The 13,658-nt window shown below is 38.5% G+C and overlaps 2 protein-coding genes across 4 annotated transcripts in view; one reads left to right on the plus strand and one right to left on the minus strand.

The window, feature by feature from the left end:
* The window catches only part of TOMM5 (translocase of outer mitochondrial membrane 5), a 495,867-nt gene that overhangs the window by 220,838 nt on the left and 261,371 nt on the right, over positions 1-13,658 (plus strand). The gene's annotated exons all lie outside the window — the stretch shown is intronic.
* Positions 1-13,658, minus strand: part of DCAF10 (DDB1 and CUL4 associated factor 10) — a 61,855-nt gene that overhangs the window by 2,005 nt on the left and 46,192 nt on the right. For all 3 annotated transcript variants that reach the window (XM_050762129.1, XM_050762130.1, XM_050762128.1), the window contains 2 exons: positions 5,375-5,577; positions 2,649-2,759 (listed from right to left, as the gene is read on the minus strand). In XM_050762129.1, coding sequence (XP_050618086.1) covers positions 2,649-2,759; positions 5,375-5,577 — 314 coding nt within the window. The remainder of the gene's footprint in view (positions 1-2,648; positions 2,760-5,374; positions 5,578-13,658) is intronic.

The raw sequence follows: 13,658 nt of genomic DNA on the forward strand, positions 1-13,658 counted from the left end.
GTATTATCAAAAAACTAAGGCAGTTCATCAAAGCTTTTATTTCTGGCAGCCACCTCCCATGCCATCATTCCTTAGTCTGCCCCTTATGCTACCATATGTTAAAGAGCATGGTACTCCCCAGTGTATGGTGTGTGAGTTTTGGCAGGGTGAAGGTGTGGGGAAATGGTATAAATAGAATGAAAGAATCCAAGTTCCCACAGCAGTAATCATCGCCGACCTAAGGCTAAGGCATAGAAGCTGACTAGGGGTTCTTACATCTCAGAAAGCTCTTTATTTAAGTAAGAACCAAAGTTATGTGACATGAAAGGACTCTAGAAAGGTAAAAGGTAACAATTCTCATCTTATTGGACCTGGTGCTTTCTGGTCCAGAGAAGGAAATACCTGGAAGCCACGAGAATTGCCTTTAAGCAAATAAAAAGATCAGGAATTATGCCCCCGCAACAACAATACTATAAACAAAACAAATTTTGGAGGTGAGGAAGGACACCTCACATAAAGGCATGTCAAAACAAGGGATGGGAGACATTGCCAATCATACATCTTCCTGGTGATTCTACTATGCCTCATCATTTCCTTCTGCCTAACTCCCAGTGAAAATGACTGCTGGAGTAAGGCACTGTTACTAATGGGAGTGTGTTATGTCCTTCAGGTGCATGAAAAACCACTTTCATAGACACTGTAAGGAAGCAACTTAGAAACTTAATAGCAAGAGAAATATTTCAACACTTCTCTGACTGCAGAAGGAGTTACTTTGAAGGTAATGAGCTCCCTCTGTCAGATCCTTTGTGAATTGCTTGTCAAGCAGATGTGTTAACTTCTTTTTAAAGATTCCCTTTAGATTACTACATCATTAACAGAAACCTGTGAAGCTCTCAATTACACTGCTATAACAAAACTCTACTGAAATGACTATTTCACATGTGATTGAACTTTAACAATTTTAGAGAAAAACGCTTAAGAATTAATTTGGAAAACCTATAATAAAAGCAGACAAAAAATGCATTCTAAGTAGGTGGTTTGCTAACTGTGCCCCTTGGGGTTCCTCAGGAGCTGGCAAAAGTGGGAAACCACGTGTGAGCTAAGGTGGAGATGGGGTGAGGAAGACTGGAGGGTCAAGAGCCTCCCTAATTTTTCTTGAACCAGAGCTACTTTGATTTTATTTGTGCTACATCTCTTAAGAATCCACAGCAGATTTCATGTCAAAAATAGAGTTCTAATGCTGAAATATATTTGAAAGCCTCTGCTCTATACAGCTGTTATATCTGCCAAAGGATGGTGTTAACATACTCTGACATCTGAAGATGCAGGATTTCCAACATTTAGAGCAACTTCACCTATAAGCCCCACCTTCTCCCATGTTTTCCCTCTCTTTCCACCCTCTCATTTTCCTCTTCTTTCCAGCCTTCTCATATATCATCTCTTCCCTCATTCTCAACTCTCTGTGGCATAGAACTGCTGTATATTTGTGTTTGTGTGTTTACCACTGGTCAATAACAAGCAAGCATGTTAACTATTCTTTTCTTCTTAAATTAAGTTTCTTTTTCTTGTGGATGGTGTAGTCAATCAATAAAGATTTTTCTCAATGATTATTAGAAGCCTTGACTTGTTTCCCATAGCACAAGGAGAAGGAGAACAGGAAGAATCTGCAAAAGATGTTTGTGTTACAAATCAAAGGAAAAATGTTATACTTCTGGGCATAAATCTTTACATTTAAGATGAGGAGCCTTTAACCTTAAAGTGAAATATCACAGACTTCAATATCCAGAGGCAAGTGGATAGGCCATAGGTTAGGTTAGAAAGAGCTCTTAAACCATTCTACTGACATAAGTAGCCATGCAAGATAACCAGCATCTTCCAGGCAAAGCTACCCAGTGAAAACACAAATTAGAAGCCTGAGATTCAGTCTCTGCCCAAAATACCAAGGTAGAGAAATCTCTATTTCCAAAAGTGACTCAAAATGACAAAAAACAAAAAAAGCCATATCTGGCTCTTAATACTCAGTTCACAAAGAGAAGAACAAACAATAAATAATGTAAGAGCTTAGATGTGGATTAGTATGAAGAGGAATAGTATGTGGAATTTGTATAGGTAGAAACCATTTCAATTGGGGGGTGGAAGGTATAGGGCACAGCACCTAGTTCTGCCAGAATGGCTAGGAAAAAACTGGGAAATACAGAGTGGAGCCAGATGGTATCTTTATCCTACAAACCCTTTGAAGCTGTCAGGCATTGCACAGACAAAGAAATGGCAGAGCAAAAAGTCTGAGGGTAGCCAGGTGACTTTCACAATTACCTGAAAATTCATGCCTTATATTTATACAGAACTTTCACATGCATAATCTCATTTAATTTTCACAACAATCTTGATTGAAATCTACATTTCTGAACTACTTGCTCTCCAAACTAGACCAAACTAAGTCCAGCTAATAAAACCAAAACTCATATTCCATTAAGATTTAACTCAAGATATTCAACCCCAGAGACTCTTGGTTAGCTTTTTGAAGATGATGACTGAGGGATAAATCACCTCATCTCCATTGCTTTTATTTTTATGGATCAAAACCATAAAGTTGATTTTAAACAATCAATAATTAATCAGATTGGCAGAATCTGTTGTTACAAGATTATAAAATCCAACTTTTAACCTACCTTCTCTTTGAGAGGCTCGTGACATGTGTTTCTCAGAAGAATTAGAATCACTATGATGACAAGGTGAGCCAGAAACTCTAGGACCAGATGAACTTGATGAAGTGGTCAAATCTTAAAAATATAAAAAATTCTGACAATAAACCTAGCATAACTCTGGTAGTGGCTTTTCACTTTTTAATTATTCTGCTCGAACCATAGTTTTAACATTTTAAAAAAATGGTCATATATAACTGGCCTATAAGACTGAGGAAGGCAAGACAGCTCTTTGAAGTGTTCTAAGATCTAGTCCCTTTCTGAATCTTTTATATCAAAGACTTGACTATGTGAAATAAAAATGAAAAACAAAATAATCATAGGAGCATCTTTGGATCCTCATCATTTCTGTACTAAAATGAAACCCAAAAATTCAATGAAAATGAAAACTAAGCTCTTTTTTTTTTTTTTTTTTTTTTTTTTTTTTTTGAGACTGAGTCTGGCTCTGTCGCCCAGGCTGGAGTGCAGTGGCGGGATCTCAGCTCACTGCAAGCTCCGCCTCCCTGGTTTACGCCATTCTCCTGCCTCAGCCTCCGGAGTAGCTGGGACCACAGGCGCCCGCCACCTCGCCCGGCTAGTTTTTTGTATTTTTTAGTAGAGACGGGGTTTCACTGTGTTAGCCAGGATGGTCTCGATCTCCTGACCTTGTGATCCGCCCGTCTCGGCCTCCCAAAGTGCTGGGATTACAAGCTTGAGCCACCGCGCCCGGCGAAAACTAAGCTCTTAAGCCTATTGTTTTTATGTTAAAATAGGGTCCAAACATCAGGCCCATTACCAGAAACATGAAGAGATTCTTCTTTAAAGTATACCAAAAACTTCCATTATCATTATTGAAATTATGTGAATAGTCTTTTTTTTTTTTTTTTGAGACAAGGATCTTGCTATGTTGCCCAGGCTGGACTCCTAATTCCTGGGTTCAAGTGATCCTGCCACCTCAGGCTCAGCATCCTGAGTAGCTGGGCCTACAGGCATGCACTACTGTGCCAAGTTTATGTGAATACTCTGAAATGTGACACAAAGTTTACATTGAAAAAAATAAAATGAGGATCAGGTAGTGGAGTCTGATATATTACTCCAAATAGCAATGTCTATTTCATCATCACATTTTGATAGTGGTCCCACACCTATGTTAAGAATTCTTACTAGTCTAATATCCTGTGATGTTATTATCAGAATTACCATTAGAAAACTGAAAACTTTGTTGGTTTTTGAGTTGAAATAGGCCAACTAGACATTCAAAATCACTATTTCTCACTAAGTTAGAGTTGCTTATCATGTTTAACTTAAAAGGCAAATTTGAATCTAAAAGGATTATACTCATATATTTATGAAATCCCTTGTTTGCAAGTAAGTTGGTAAAACTTAAATTTCTAGTTTTAGCAATTACACCAGGCACTGTAGTACAATGATGTCTGTACTTTCCCAAAGGAATCTTCGGAAGTGGTCCTGTGCACATGGAGAAAGATTCCTTTTTTTTTTTCTTCTTTTCTTTTTCTTTTTTTCTTTTTTTCTTTTTTTTTTTTGGACACAGGGTCTCTCTCTGTTGCCCAGGCTGGAGTGCAGTGGGGCGCAATCATGGCTCACTGCTGCCTCAACCTGCCAGGCTCAGGTGATCCTCCTGCCCCAGCTTCCCCAGTAGATGGGACTACAGATGCATGCTAGCATATCTGGCTAATTTTTGTATTTTTCGTACAGACAGGGTTTCACCATGTTGTGCAGGCTGGTCACAAACTCCCAGGCTCAAGCGATCCGCCCACCTCAGTCTCCCAAAGTGCTAGGATTACAAGCGTGAGCCACTGCGCCTGGCTAAATTTTTAAGTTATTTGTAGAGATGAGGTCTCCCTATGTTGCCCAGGCTACTCTTGAACTCCTGGGCTCAAGTGATCCTCCCACCTTGGCCTCCCAAAGTCATGGGATTACAGGTGTGAGCCCCTGTACCTGGTCCCAACCATTCGAAGCTGCCTTTTAATAGCAATTTATTAGCATTCTATGTTCCAAATGCTTACGTCTTTTTTCCCCTGGATTTTGTTTATAATGTAAATTATATAAATTTGTTCATAATGTAAACCACTCACCTCTTTCCCAAAGGTAGATGAAATATAGTCTTTTTTAAATCACATAATGTTGATAAAATACAATACTTAAGTTTTTCTGAACCCTAAATTCACTTAAGTCTAACAAAATCAGCAATGGGAGAAGAGACAGAGTTTTAGCAAGAGAGTGTTTAGAGAGTAATGAGATAAGATGGCACCAACTATCTGTGTCTGGACATCTATAAGTCTAGGACACAGATAGACTTAAAACTAAAACTCTGTATTGACCATAACTTAATAAAAGCTCTGCTTGATTCCAGAAGGACTTAAGACCTTGTGCCATCACTAATTTTTGAGATAGTGATGATTTAAAATTACTGATGAAAAGATCCTGTGGCTAGCATAAAGCTAAAAGAAAATACGTTAGGGTTGGCAGTTATTCCTCCTAGTCCATTTGTGATTCAGAGGTACATATGAATGATATGTCAGAGATACATACAAATCATTACACTTGCTTGGATAAAAACCCATCACTGAGCTTTCTAAAGAATGCCTTTTGTCTTCCCCTTTCCTGCTATCATTCTCAGAAAAGAAACATATATTATCTCTCTGTTTGAGATTCTTGAGAAAAATCTTTTTGACTAAAAAAGAAAAGCTTACCTGAACTTGAAGTAGTTCTTCTTGCTCTTAAAATGGGATAGCTGCCTACTTCTAAAGACTTAGTTAAGTCAAGATCATGCAAAATTAAGAGATATCCAGAGGACGTTGAAATCAACATTTTGGAACAATCTGGTGTTAACCTCATTCGCATAAGAAAACGTGTGTGAAAGAATTTCTTATGTGGACACCCATCTTCTGTATACCTACAGGAAAAACCAAGCCAACAAAATCTAGAGTTATCATAAATATAACGGTTCAGTAATAATCATATTTTTGCCCTTCAAAATAAAATTTAGGGAGGATGACGTGAGCTTGGTCAGTGGGCTCAAAGTTACAATTAGGAGGAATAAGTTCTAGGGTATTATATTTCACAGTAGGGTGATGATGGTTAGTAGTAAGATATGGTATATTATAAAATAGCTAGAAGAGTGACTGTTACATGTCCTTACTGCAAAGGAATGATAAGTGCATGCTAATACTGATTTGCTCATTATACAACATACATGTATCAAGACATCAAATTGTACCCTATAAATGCATACAGTTACAATGTGTCAATTAAAAAATATTTGAGGCCAGGCATGGTGGCTCATGCCTGTAACCCCAGCACTTTGGGAGGCCAAGGCAGGAGGATTGCTTGAGCCTAGGAGTTCAAGACCATCCTGGGCAAGATGGTGACCCCATCTCTACAAAAATTTAAAAAATTAAAATAAATTAGCTGAGTGTGGTGGTGTGCACTCACAGTTCCAACTACTCAGGAGGCTGAAGTGGGAGGATCACTTGAGCCTAGGAGTTTGAGGCTGCAGTGAGCTATGATCACACCACTGCACTCCAGCCTGGGTGACAGACAGATAGACGCTATCTCTATTCAAAAAAAAAAAAAAAGGAAACTTCAAAAATGAGATGTCTTTCCAATAAATTTTATTTTATGTTAATAATTATTATTTAAAATAATATATGTTGTTTTAATCAATTGTAGGCTAATAATATTGTAATGATCATTAAATCCAGAAGAAATGTAACACTAATAGCCCTGTGGTCACAGAAAACAATTTTAAAAATTAATGTCAGTTTACATGCATATTTTTGATACCAATAAGAATGATCAGTAGGCTGGGGGTGGTGACTCACGCCTGTAATCCCAACACTTTGGGAGGCTGAGGCGGGAGGACAGATGGAGCCCAGGAGTTCAAGACCAACCTGGGCAACATAGCAAGACCCTGTCTCTACAAAAAATTAAAAATTAGCTGGAGACTGAGGTGGGAGGATGGTTTGAGCCTGGAATGTGGAGGGTGCAGTGAGCTATGATTGCGCCACTGCACACCAGCCTGAGCATATAACAGGATATAATTCTATGAGAAAATATAGTGAAAATGAGTACCAGAAGAAAAAGTTGTAAAACTTCCAGCTGTTAAAAAAATAGAATTTACAGTCAATGTATCTTTAGATTTACACACATGCTTAATAATGTTTTTGCTCATTATTCCTTCATTCATCTCCAACATTCCTTTTTGATCCTTTCTTTCTGAAGTGCATTCCTCAGAATTTTTTTTTTTGTTTTGAGATGGAGTTTTGCTCTTGTTGCTCAGGCTGGAGTGCAATGGTACTGTCTCGGCTCACTGCAACCTCTGCCTGCTGGGTTCAAGTGATTCTCCTGCCTCAGCCTCCCAAGTAGCTGGGATTACAGGCACATGCCACCACACCCATGCCTGGGATTACAGGCATGAACCACTGCACCCGGCCAGAATTTTTTAAAGTTAGACTTTGTTGAGGTAAATTCTCTCATTTTTTATTGTTCTGAAAATCTTTTTTATTTTATTTTATTTTTTTTGAGACAGAGTTTCACTCTTGTTGCCCAGGCTGAAGTGCAATGGCACAATCTTGGCTCACTGCGACCTCCGCCTCCCGGGTTTAAGCGATTCTCCTGCCTCAGCCTTTAAAAAAAGATAAATTTTTTTAATGGTGTACATGATGTTTGAAATATGTATATATTGTGGAATGGCTAAATCAAGCTAATTTTTATATATATATATATCCTCACATACCTAGCATTTATGATGATAACACTTAAAATCTACTTTTAACAAATTTCAATTATATATAATAACAGTAAATTGTTATTAACAGTGGTCATGTTGTACAATATAAATCTCCCGAGTAGCTGGGATTACAGGCATCTGCCACCACATCCAGCTAATTTTTCATATTTTTAGTAGAGACAGGGTTTCACCATGTTAGCCAGGGTGGTCTCAAACTACTGACCTCTGGTGATCCACTGCCTTGGCCTCCCAAAGTGCTGGGATTACAGGCGTGAGCACCATGCCCGCCTGTTCTGAAAATCTTTATTTCACTCTTTTTTAAGAGACTGGGTCTTCCTCTGTTACCCAGGCTGGGGTGCAGTGGCACAATCATAGCTCACTATAACCTCAAATTCCCAGGCTCAAGGGATCTTCCCACTTCAGCCTTCCACGTAGCTGGAACTACAGGTGTGCACCACCACTCCTGACTCATTTTTAAATTTTCTGAAGAGATGGGGTCTTGCTATGTTGCCCAGGCTAGTCTTGAATTCCTGGTCTCAAGTGATCCTCCCACTTGAGAGCCACTATGCCCAGCTCAACTCATCTTATTGAATAAAGGTTTAGCTGAGCATATAATTTTAGGTCGTTGTTGCTTTCTGAATATTTAGGATAATTTTCCACAGAGTTCTATCTTCCATTGTTACTATTTGTGAGTCTGCTATTAGTCTGACTGTTACTTTGAGTAATTTATCTTTTTTCCCCCTCTGGTTAATCCTCTCTCTGTCTTTAGACATATTTGCATATGTCTAAATTACATATGAAATTTACATACACTGCAATTTCACCAGTATATGTAAATTTGGATCTTTTTTTATTTATCTTTATTGGGATTTGTTTGACTTTCCAAGTCTTAAGATTCATATTATTCATATATTCTGAAAGTTTCTCAGGCATTATTCCAATATTGTCTATCGCTGATTTTCTCTATTCTTTTGGAGCTCCAAATATATGTATGAAACATTCAGGTTTGACTCTCCTTTTCTTATAACTTGCTCCTTTATATTTTCTATCTTTTCATTTCCATATGTTATATTCTGGGTAACTTTTCAATATCTATTTTCTCATATATATATATGTTTTCTCATATATATATATATTTTCTCATATATATATATATGTCTTTTTTTTTTTTTGAGACAGAGTCTCACTCTGTCGCCCAATGCAGTGGCATGATCTTGGCTCACTGCAACCTCCACCTCCCAGGTTCAAGCGATTCTCCCACCTCAGCCTCCCAAGTAACTGGGATTACAAGCACCTGCCACCACGCCCAGCTAATTTTTGTGTTTTTAGTAAAGACGGGGTTTTACCATGTTGGCCAGGCTGATCTCAAACTCCTGACCTCAAGTGATCCACCTGCCTCGGCTTCCCAAAGTGCTGGCATTACAGGCATGAGCCACCGTGCCCAGGCAGTTTATGCCCTTTATTTTAAAATTTCCTTGTTGGCTAGGTGCAGTGGCTCATGCCTGTAATCCCAGCACTTTGGGAGGCCAAGGTGGGAGGATCACTCGAGCCAGGAGTTAGAGACCAGCATGGGCAACATAATGAGACGCTGTCTCTACGAAAAAATGTAAAAGTAGCCAGGCAGAGTATCGCACACCTGGGGTCCCAGGTACTTGAGAGGCTGAGGTAGGAGGATGGCTTGAGCCCAGGAGGTCAAGGTGGTAGTAAACTATGATTGTGCCACTGTATTCCAGCCTGTTGCCCAGGCTGGAGTGCAGTGGCACAATCTCGGTTCACTGCAGCCTCCTCTTCCCAGGTTCAAGCAATGCTCCTGCCTTAGCCTCCCGAGTAGCTGGGATTACAGGTGTGCGGCACCACACCCGGCTAATCTTTGTATTTTTAGTACAGACAGGGTTTCACCATGTTGGCCAGGCTGCTCTCAAACTCCTGACCTCAAGTGATGCACCTGCCTTGGCCTCCCAAAATGCTGGAATTATAGGTGTGAGGCACCGTGCCAGGCCTAAAAAGATAAATTTTTTTAATGGTGTACATGATGTTTGAAATATGTATATATTGTGGAATGGCTAAATCAAGCTAATTTATATATATATATATATATATATATATCTCCTATATATCTATATATAGATATATATAGATATATCTCCTCACATACTTAGCATTTATGATAACACTTAAAATCTACTTTTAACAAATTTCAATTATATATAATAACAACAGTAAATTGTCATTAACAGTGGTCGTGATATTGTACAATATAAATCTCTTGAACTTATTCCTCCTAATTGAAATGTTGTATTTTCAAAATTTCCCTCCACTGTACTTCACCTACCTGTCCCAGTCCCTGGTAACCACCATTCTACTATCTGCTTCTATGAGTTTTTGACTTTTTTATATTCTACATGTAAGTGATATTTGTCTTTCTGAGCCTGGCTTATTTTGCTTAATATAATGTCCTCCAGGCTCATTCATGTTGTTGAAAATGACAATTTTTCCTTCTTTTTTAAGGCTGAATAGCATTTTGCTGTGTATATTACAACATTTTAAATCCATTCATTCATTGATGGACGTTTAGGTTAACTCCATATCTTGGCTACTGTGAATAGTGCTGCAGTGAACATGGGAATGCAGATATCTTTTCGACATAGTAATTTAATTTCCTTTGGATATATACCTAGTAGAAGGATTGTTGGATTTATATGGCAGTTCTATTTTTAAGTTTTTGAGGAACCTCCCTACTCTCTTCCATAATTTATATCTAATGACCTTTGTTAATTCTTACTAATTCTGGTAATTTATCTGAGAAATTTCTAAGATTTTCTATATAGATCAAGGATTAGAAAACTTTGGCGTATGGGCCAAATTTGGCCCACTTACTGGTTTTATTTATTTTATGTTTTAAAGACAGGGTGTCCATCTGTTGCCCAGGCTAGAGTGCAGTGGTGCAATCATGGCTCACTGCAACATTGAACTCCAGGGCTCAGGAGTCCTCCTGTCTCGCCCTCCTGAGTACCTGGGACTACAGGTGCACACAGCCACATCTGGCTAATGTTTTAAGTTTTTTGTTGTTGTTGAGACGGGGTCTTGCACTGTTGCCCAGGCTGGAATGCAGTGGTGCGATCTCAGCTCACTGCAACCTCTGCCTCTCAGGTTCAAGCAATTCTGCCTTAGCCTCCCGAGTAGCTGGGATTACAGGCACCCGCCACCACACCCAGCTAATTTTTTTTTGTATTTTTAGTAGAGATGGGGGTTTCACTATGTTGATCAGGCTGGTCTTGAACTCCTGACCTTGTGATCTGCCTGCCTCAGCCTCCCAAAGTGCTGGGATTACAGGCGTGAGCCACCGCACCTGGCCATGTTTTAAAATTTTTTTGGAGATGAGGTCTCACTACGTTGCCTAGGCTGGTCTCAAACTCCTGGGCTTACACAATCCTCCCACCTTGGCCTCCCAAAGTGATGAGATTATAGGCATGAACCACTGTGCCTGACCACTGCCTGGTTTCATAAAGTTTTCATGAACGCAGCCACATGTATTCATTTATGTACATCTATGATGGCTCAGAGACTGTGTATCATACAAAGCCTAAAATATGTACTACCTGGTCCTTTACAGAAATAGTTTGCCAACCCCTGATATATCATCTGTGAATAATATTGTTTTCTTCTTTCTAATCCATATATAATTGTTTTCTTCCTTCTTTTATTGCACCAACTAGTACCCTCCCCCACTTCACCCACCCCATGACACTGATGAACAGTAGTGGTAACAGTGAGCAAGTTCTTCTTCCAGATTTTAGGGAGAAAACTTCTTAAGGTTCACCATTTTAAAATGTGCTGTAATTTTTTAGTATATACATTTGGTAAATTTCCTTCTATCTCTAGTTAATTAATGATTCAGGAGTTTCATTGAGGTATAACTTACATGCCATAAAACTCACTCATTTTAGGTGTAAATTAAGTAATTATTTATTTTTATTTATTATTTATTTATTTATTTATTTATTTTTGAGACGGAGTCTCGCTCTGTCGCCCAGGCTGGAGTGTAGTGGTGCAATCTTGGCTCACTGGAACCTCTGCCTTCCAGATCAAGCAATTCTCCTGCCTTAGCCTCCCAAGTAGCTGGGATTACAGGCGCCCACCACCATGCCCTGCTAATTTTTGTATTTTTAGTAGAGACGGGGTTTCACCATGTTGGCCAGGCCGGTCTCAAACTCTTGACCTCAGGTGATCCACCCATCTCGGCCTCCCAAAGTGCTGGGATTACAGGCGTAAGCCACCATGCCAGGCCACAATTAAGTAATTTTTTAGTAATACAGGGATGTGCAATCATCAACACAATCCAGTTTCAGAACATTTTCATCACCTTAAGAGATTCCTCCTGCCCATTAGCAATCATGTTCCCACTCTAGCTCCGGGCAACCACTAATCAACTTTCTATCTCTATAGATTTACCTGTTCTGGATATTTCATATAAATAGAATCGTACAGTAAGTAGTCTTTTGCAAATTGGCTTTTTTCACCCAGCATACTTTTTTGAGGTCATCCATGTCGTAGCATGTATCAATTCTTTGTTTTCATTGCCAAATAGTATTCTGTTGCATACATATACCACATTTTGTTTATCTATTTACCACTTGCTGGATATTTGGATTGGTTCCATTTTTTGCTTATTATGAGTGCTACTATAAACATTCATGTATAAGTGTTTGTGTGGCCATATATGTTCATTTCTCTTGAGTAGATATCTAGGAGTGGAATTGGTGGATCATATGGTAACTCCATGTTTAACATTTTATGAAACTGCCGAATTGTTTTCTAAAGTGGCTATTCTATTTTACATTCCCACCAGCAATGTGGGTTTCAGCAATGAGGGTTCCAGTTTCCCCACATTCTTGCCAATACTTGTTATTAATTAATAATATGGAGTCTTCCAATCCACGAACATGGACTATCTCCCCATTTATTTACAACTTCTTATATTCCCTTCAGCAATGTTTTATAGTTTTCAGTGTGCAAATCTCATACCTCTTTTGTTAAATTTATTCCTATGTATTTTACCCTTTTTGATGCTATTGCGAATGAAATTATTTTCTTCATTCAATTTTGGATTGTTCATTGCTTATAAGTAGAAATACAATTGATTGTATATCCTGTGAATTTACTAAACTTGTTTATTAGGTCTAGTGGATTTCTTGGTAGATTCCTTACTATTTTCTATATACAGAAACATACCTCCTGCATATGAAGACAGTTTTACTTCTTCCTTTTCAATATGAATGCCTTCTTTTTTTTTTTTTTTTTTCACCTGATTGCACTTCCAGTGCAATGTTGTACCTCCAGTATAATTTCAAATAAAAGTGGTGAGAGCCTTGTTTCCAATCTTAGGGGGAATGCATTCAGTCTTTCAATGTTAAGCAAGATTCTTAGCTGTTGAATACATTCCCTTTTATGCCTAGTTTTATCACAAGGAGATTTTGTCAAGTGCTTTTCTGTCTTGATGATCATATGGGTTTTGAACTTGATTAGTATGATGTGTTACATTAACTGATTTTGGGAGTTAAACCAACCCTGTATTCCTGGGATAAATTCCACTTGGTGATGACATAAAAATGTTTATATATATTGTTAGATTTGCTAATATTTTGTTGAGGATTTTCCATGAGCATGAGTTTTTTTTTTTTTTTAAGGAATATTTGTGGCTTCTATTCTTTTTTTTTTTTTTTTTTTTTTTTTTTTTTTTTTTTTTTTTGAGACGGAGTTTCGCTCTTGTCCCCCAGGCTGGAGTGCAATGGTGTGATCTTGGCTCACTGCAACTTCCACCTTCTGGGTTCACGGGATTCTCCTGCCTCAGCCTCCTGAGTAGCTGGGATTACAGGCATGCACCACCACGCCCGGCTAATTTTTGTATTTTTAGTAGAGATGGGGTTTCACCATGTTGGCCAGGCTGGTCTTGAACTCCTGACCTCAAGTGATCAGCCTGCCTTGGTCTCTCAAAATGCTAGGATTACAAGCATAAGCCACGACACCCAGCCCTGTAGTTTCTATTTGTATGGTATCTGTCTGGTTTTAGTATCAGAATAATACTAGACTCAAAGAATGAGTTGGAAAGTATCCTGTCTCCTCTATATTCTGGAAGAGTTTGTGAAGGATTGTTATTATTTACTATGTAAATATTTGGTAGAATTAATCAGTGAAGCCATTTGATTCTGGGCTTTTCACTGTGGGAGTACTTTTAAATTACCAAT

This window comes from Macaca thibetana, chromosome 15 (assembly GCF_024542745.1).
Source record: "Macaca thibetana thibetana isolate TM-01 chromosome 15, ASM2454274v1, whole genome shotgun sequence".
Taxonomy (NCBI): Eukaryota; Metazoa; Chordata; class Mammalia; order Primates; family Cercopithecidae; genus Macaca; species Macaca thibetana.